The sequence below is a fragment of the Colobus angolensis genome, unplaced genomic scaffold (assembly GCF_000951035.1).
Source record: "Colobus angolensis palliatus isolate OR3802 unplaced genomic scaffold, Cang.pa_1.0 Scaffold309, whole genome shotgun sequence".
Classification (NCBI taxonomy): Eukaryota; Metazoa; Chordata; class Mammalia; order Primates; family Cercopithecidae; genus Colobus; species Colobus angolensis.
In genome coordinates, this window is record NW_012116366.1 from 2,504,450 (window position 1) to 2,510,449 (window position 6,000).

The 6,000-nt window shown below is 42.5% G+C and overlaps 1 protein-coding gene across 2 annotated transcripts in view; it reads left to right on the forward strand.

Moving 5' to 3' along the window:
• The window catches only part of SPTBN1 (spectrin, beta, non-erythrocytic 1), a 216,446-nt gene that overhangs the window by 193,456 nt on the left and 16,990 nt on the right, over positions 1-6,000 (forward strand). For both annotated transcript variants that reach the window (XM_011950583.1, XM_011950584.1), the window contains 3 exons: positions 81-211; positions 1,953-2,157; positions 2,571-2,945. In XM_011950583.1, the coding sequence (XP_011805973.1) occupies positions 81-211; positions 1,953-2,157; positions 2,571-2,945 (711 nt within the window). The remainder of the gene's footprint in view (positions 1-80; positions 212-1,952; positions 2,158-2,570; positions 2,946-6,000) is intronic.

Sequence of the window (6,000 nt, forward strand, 5' to 3'; positions counted from 1 at the left end):
AGCAGCTGGTCTGTCGCTCCTTAAGGTGGTGTAGGGCCGGAGGGGACAGCCGTGGTTGTGACGTTCTACTGTCTTTGCAGGATGAGCAGAGTGCTGTCTCCATGTTGAAGAAGCACCAGATCTTAGAACAAGCTGTGGAGGACTATGCAGAGACCGTGCATCAGCTCTCCAAGACCAGCCGGGCCCTGGTGGCCGACAGCCATCCTGAAAGGTGAGTGCTGCTTCATGAGGGTGAGACCCTGCTCTCGACTCCTCTCAGTGAGGGTCTCTTGCTAACCCCTACCAAGACATAATGGCAGCATTCATCATGAATTGCTGGTAAGGCAAATCTTTGAGAAGCATTTTTAAAACAGTCCCATCATTTAAAACATCCTATCATGATTAGGATGGGTGAACTGTTACATTAGGAAATTGCTCTTGTGGGTTAAATATCTCCTTATGGCCAAGGCTCTCCCGAAAGAGTATTGGTATCATGAGTCAAAAGTACAGGTTGACTAGGCTGGGCAGTCAACATACAGTGGCTTAGACTTGCAATCCCAGCACTTTAGCAAGCCAAGGTGGGAGGATTGCTTGAGCCCGGGGACCAAAGACCAATCTCGGCAATGTGGCGAAACCTCATCTCTACAAAACATACGAAAAACAGCTGGGTGTGGTAGCACACATCTGTACTACTCAGCTACTCAGGAGGCTGAGGTTGGGAGGATGGTTTGAGTCCAGAAGTTTGAGGCCACAGTGAACCATGATCACACTGCTGCGCTCCAGCCTGGGTGACAGAGTGAGACCTTGTCTCAAAAAAAAAAAAAAATGATCAGAAGTACAGGTTGACTTGCTTGTGGATACAGATAGTCATAGCACTTACCCTTGGGTTGAAAAAGTCATCCAGTTTAGGAAAGTAATTACTAGTTTTAAGAGGAGCATTAGATAAGAATGCATGGACCTATAAAATGAAGGGGCTTCCAGGAAGAACAAAGTGAAAACACCTCCTAACTCTTAGATATCAAGTGATTAGAACACCCTCAAGGAAAAAAAAAAAACAAGAAGTGAGTGTGTAATACTCATCCATTCTATACCAGGCCCCTGTATTAACTTCCAAAGCAGTCATTTTAGGCTTTTTGTGTAAATGCCTTTTATGATTTGGAAAGGAATTGGCCTTGTGCATTTAACCAGGGCGGGTTAGGGGAGATGAGGTCAGTGGCTCTGTTGGTGTAGGAGGTTCTTAAGGTGTTCATGATTAGGATTCCCAGGAAAGTGGCCTTCCTAATCTCCAGGGATAGGCACCAACATGTCCTTGCCTCTAATATTCTGGTTTGTAGACCATCACTCTGGGGAGAAGTTGGAGGGAGGGGAATTCAGTCTCCTGACTGAGCACCTGGGACTCATGAGATGGAGCAGCTGGTCCAGCCCTCCTAACAAGGATGTGCACTCAGCCCAGAGAAGGTAGAGGGCTGTGCGTGCCACACTGGCTGTGTCATTTGTTCCTCTGGCAGCATGGTACCAGAGAATGCAAGACTGCTCTGGATTTTACATTAACTTACTTTTTCTTTTGCCACCTTCCTGACTGGGAAGATTTTTGCATTAACTTTTAATGTCAAAGGAAATCCTGATTTGCAGAGCCAGAGGTTCAGAGAGAATTTCCTCCTCTCCCCGCTAAATTCACCTACCCCCACTATTCACTGCATCAGAGTGAGGCACTACCCATCCCTAGTGTAATAGTAGGGGTAGGCGAATTTAGCTTACATATTGGCTCTTTTGTTTATATATTGGCTCTTTGTGACTTCAAATTGTGGCCAATTTCAGAGTTGTATTTTTCATGCTAAGTAGGTTAACCAGAGTTTCCTTTGAGAAATATGATGTAATATGCTCTCCCATTATCTCCACCTCATTTGTTTTTCCCCTGAAGAAAATTGACATTTAAGATTCTTTTTCTCCCCATTGCTTCCTTTCTTTTTCAGTGAGCGCATTAGCATGCGGCAATCCAAAGTGGATAAACTGTACGCTGGTCTGAAAGACCTTGCTGAAGAGAGAAGGGGCAAGCTGGATGAGAGACACAGATTATTCCAGCTCAACCGGGAGGTGGACGACCTGGAGCAGTGGATCGCTGAGAGGGAGGTGGTCGCAGGGTCCCATGAACTGGGACAGGACTATGAGCATGTCACGGCAAGTACTTGAGGCAGTGCATGAGTTGGTTGTGCAGTGAGCGATGGTGTGGAAGGCCATTTGCATTCCTTATCTGTGAGCAGATGAAATGCCCTGGACTCCAATCAGAGGTCTTGGGGTTTAGTTTTAAGGTGATGTTTCTTTTTTAAGCAGGTGACTTGCATTTAGGTTGGCTAACCTCTCTGTGCACCCCTTCCGCCGGTAGTAAAAGGAAAGGTAGTGCCTCACTCTGCTGCAGTGAGCAAGAAGGAAACCCAGTTGCTTTCTCGAGCTAAGATCTGTTGTTCTTAAGTCATGAGTATTATTGGTTACATCTTGCTTAGAGGCAGTTTCTTTCCAAAAGGTATTCATGTGATCAAGAAGTACAGAGTTCACAGTGCTCTCACTGATTTCCTTACCCATCCCCGTTTCAGATGTTACAAGAACGATTCCGGGAATTTGCCCGAGACACCGGGAACATTGGGCAGGAGCGTGTGGACACAGTCAATCACATGGCAGATGAGCTCATCAACTCTGGACATTCAGATGCCGCCACCATCGCTGAATGGAAGGACGGCCTCAATGAAGCCTGGGCCGACCTCCTGGAGCTCATTGACACAAGAACACAGATTCTTGCCGCTTCCTATGAACTGCACAAGTTTTACCACGATGCCAAGGAGATCTTTGGGCGTATACAGGACAAACACAAGAAACTCCCTGAGGAGCTTGGGAGAGATCAGAACACAGTGGAGACCTTACAGAGAATGCACACTACATTTGAGCATGACATCCAGGCTCTGGGCACACAGGTGGGTAGGGCAGCCACCCAGCGGTGCTGGGGAGGCTTTTTCTCCATAGAATGTCTTTGGGCATCTGTAAGTATCTCCCTGTTCCTTGGCTTCTCAAAAGAATTGCCCCAATTAAGCACATACATGTACCCACTTTGTAATAGTGCTCCATTTGGGAGAACTTATCAGTCCCTAAAGGTCTGCATTTGCCACATTTGTGAACATTAGATGAGTACCCCCATGATTAAAATAAATACACCAGATGCATACGCAAACGTTTACAAGTTATAGGCCTCAACAAGTGTTTTTACTATGTTAGCATATCCATCCAGAACAATTTCCAAAATAATACCTTACTGTTTTTCATCAACCAGGTTCTAAGTTAAATGTCTAGAAAAAGAAAAAACAGGATTCTGACATGTTATCATGCCTCATCCCCAGTATAAAATGACTGGAACCAAGACTTTGTTTAAAAGATGTTTGACAAAGTAGTAACAATATAACAGAATCTAGTGTAATCACTCTCTAGTGTTCTTTCTGATCTCTGCACAGTTTCTTGTTTAGTCTTCTGCCTTTTAATTGAAAAACAAATGTAGTTTTTTTTCTTCTAAGTTTCATGGCCCTAGAGAAGAAGCCAATTTTATTAAAGGTGTTATCCCTGATTATGTCAGGGGTTCTTGTTGTTAAGAGTATATTGAGTATCTAAATTATCTCAGCTTTTTCTGTTAAATGCCAAACAGTAAGTATTTTCAGCTTTATGAGATACACACTCTCTTGTTGCAGTTCTGCCCTCTGTTATTGTAGCATAAAGCAGTCATAGACAGAAGATGAATGAGCGTAGCTGTGTTCCAGTAAATCTTCATTTACCGAAACAGCCACCCAGATATGGCCTTGGGCTGACCCAGTCTAGTGCCTCAGCCTCTAGATAGCTTTGGTATACTTTGGGATTTGTTCTGTGAAGGGACCACTTTGTTGTTCTCTCTCACTTCCCCTTAATTCTTAATTCCTGTCACTATGACTGCAAGTTGAATTTACCTCTCTAAGCTTTGGTTCCCTAGTAGTTTAAGGATTGAGGTGCAAAACATACAACATAGTGAGATCTCTAGAAATGTTTTCTAATTATTATTATATAACAAAAGTTTAGGGAAACATGGGATACCTAGAGATAGAATTTAAAAACACCTTAGCAATGTAGGTCTTTCCTCTGCACCTCTAAAATCATTTCCTTTTACAACTGCAAGACACTTGAGAGACAGTGGAGTTGCTCTCTCATTTTTTCATTAAATCCCTTCGCCTCATTAGACTTAGAGATGAGGAAGCCCAAGAAGGGTCTCGGAACATCCAGGGTAGGAATCTAGTCCCTCGAGTCTGATAGTCTGCACCTCGGCATACCCACTGGGCTGTGATGTTTATAGCAGTGAAAAGGATGTGTGTCCTACTGCAGGTATTGACCTGATCTGGGTTTCTTTTCACAGAATAACAGCAGAAGGGAAGGCTCTTGGTGCAAGCTCCCAGGAGCATGTGGTGCTTCCTCTTTGGTTGTTTCCTTTTGTGCCAGCTTCTCCTGCCACTGTCTCCATTCTGCACGGGAGCTGTGGGAGTGACACATAGCACTGATGGAGGTCTTGAGTGGTTATGCAAAGCAATAGCTCATATTTGTGGAAATTTTCACTTTTGCTGTCCTCTTGTACCTTACATTTTATTGTGAGCAAATTGAAAACAGCCAGAGACACGGAAACAGGTGTTTTGAAAAATGTGGTTCATCGTGTAGGAAAATTAGCTTTTCAAGTAATTTCCTGGGAATTTGCTCATTGTAATTTGAGTTAAACCTGAGCCATAATCAAAGAATATTTCCAAAAATCCTTTAGGATATGGAAATCAAATCACACTGGAAACCAGAGCCCATTGGTTCTTCTTTGCATCTTTTGCAGAAACTGGTTGTTTTTTTTTTTAAACCTATTATCACCTAAAGTGCTTCTGTGCAATCAGGGGTCAGTAATCCACCTCCCCACAAGCCCTAGTGCTGTCCATCCCCACCCCCTTTTACCCCACTTAGCATTTCTCCATGTACTACTGACGTAGACATCTAAAAGTTCTCATCATCCAGGACAGTTGTCTACAGACTTCTTTGATCATGCAGCTTTGTCAGTACATGATGATTGGGTGTCCATTCCTCTATATATGTATGTCTTTAATGAGGCATTGTACACAAGTATGGCACTACTAGTGTTACATACTTTATATAAGACATTTAAGAGGAGAAAATTTAACTATAAAATTAGCTGCACTTACTAGCTTCAGTTTTAAAGACATATACCGCTCCCCAAAAAAAGGTAAGAGTATATTCTTATTTTTGTTTTTACAGAGGAAAAATATTATGCACGTTGTCTGTACTGTTTATTCCACTTAGTTGTCATCTTGGAGTGCTTTTTGTGTGACTACATAGAAGCCCTTCCTCATTCTTTTTCATGACTGAGCAGGAGTCTTCTGCTGGATGCACCATCATTAATTTAACCAGTCATTCACTGATGGTCACTTTATTTTCAGTCATACTGCTGCAGTAAATAATCTATGCATATTTCATTTCCTAAATATACAAGAATATATATGTAGGATCAGTTCCCCAAAGTAGGATCATAAAATCAGAAGGTACCGCATTTATAATTTTCATGGGTACTGCCCATTTACCTTCTGTAGGAACTATAGTCGGTTACACTCCTGTCTACAGAGAATGAGTTCACTGACAAATATATCATCACACTTGGATTTTTGCCAACTAATAGATGACACATTACAGTATCTCCATGAAGCATCTCTTCATGTTTAAGACCCATTTGCATTTCCTGTTCTCTGAATGTTTTCTTCATGCCAGTTTCTGTGTTGGTTTGTTGGTTTTTTCTTTCTTTTTTTTTTTTTTTTTGGTTTGAAACTGAATTTGTCAGCCTCTTTCTTTGACCTCTCAACTCCCTTGGCCTTTAGAGTTAGCTCGCAAGGGTTCATTCACCTTAATTAAAAATTATCCAATGGATACATCTCTTTCCATCACTCTGTGGACACACATGGTGTTGGTTTTTTC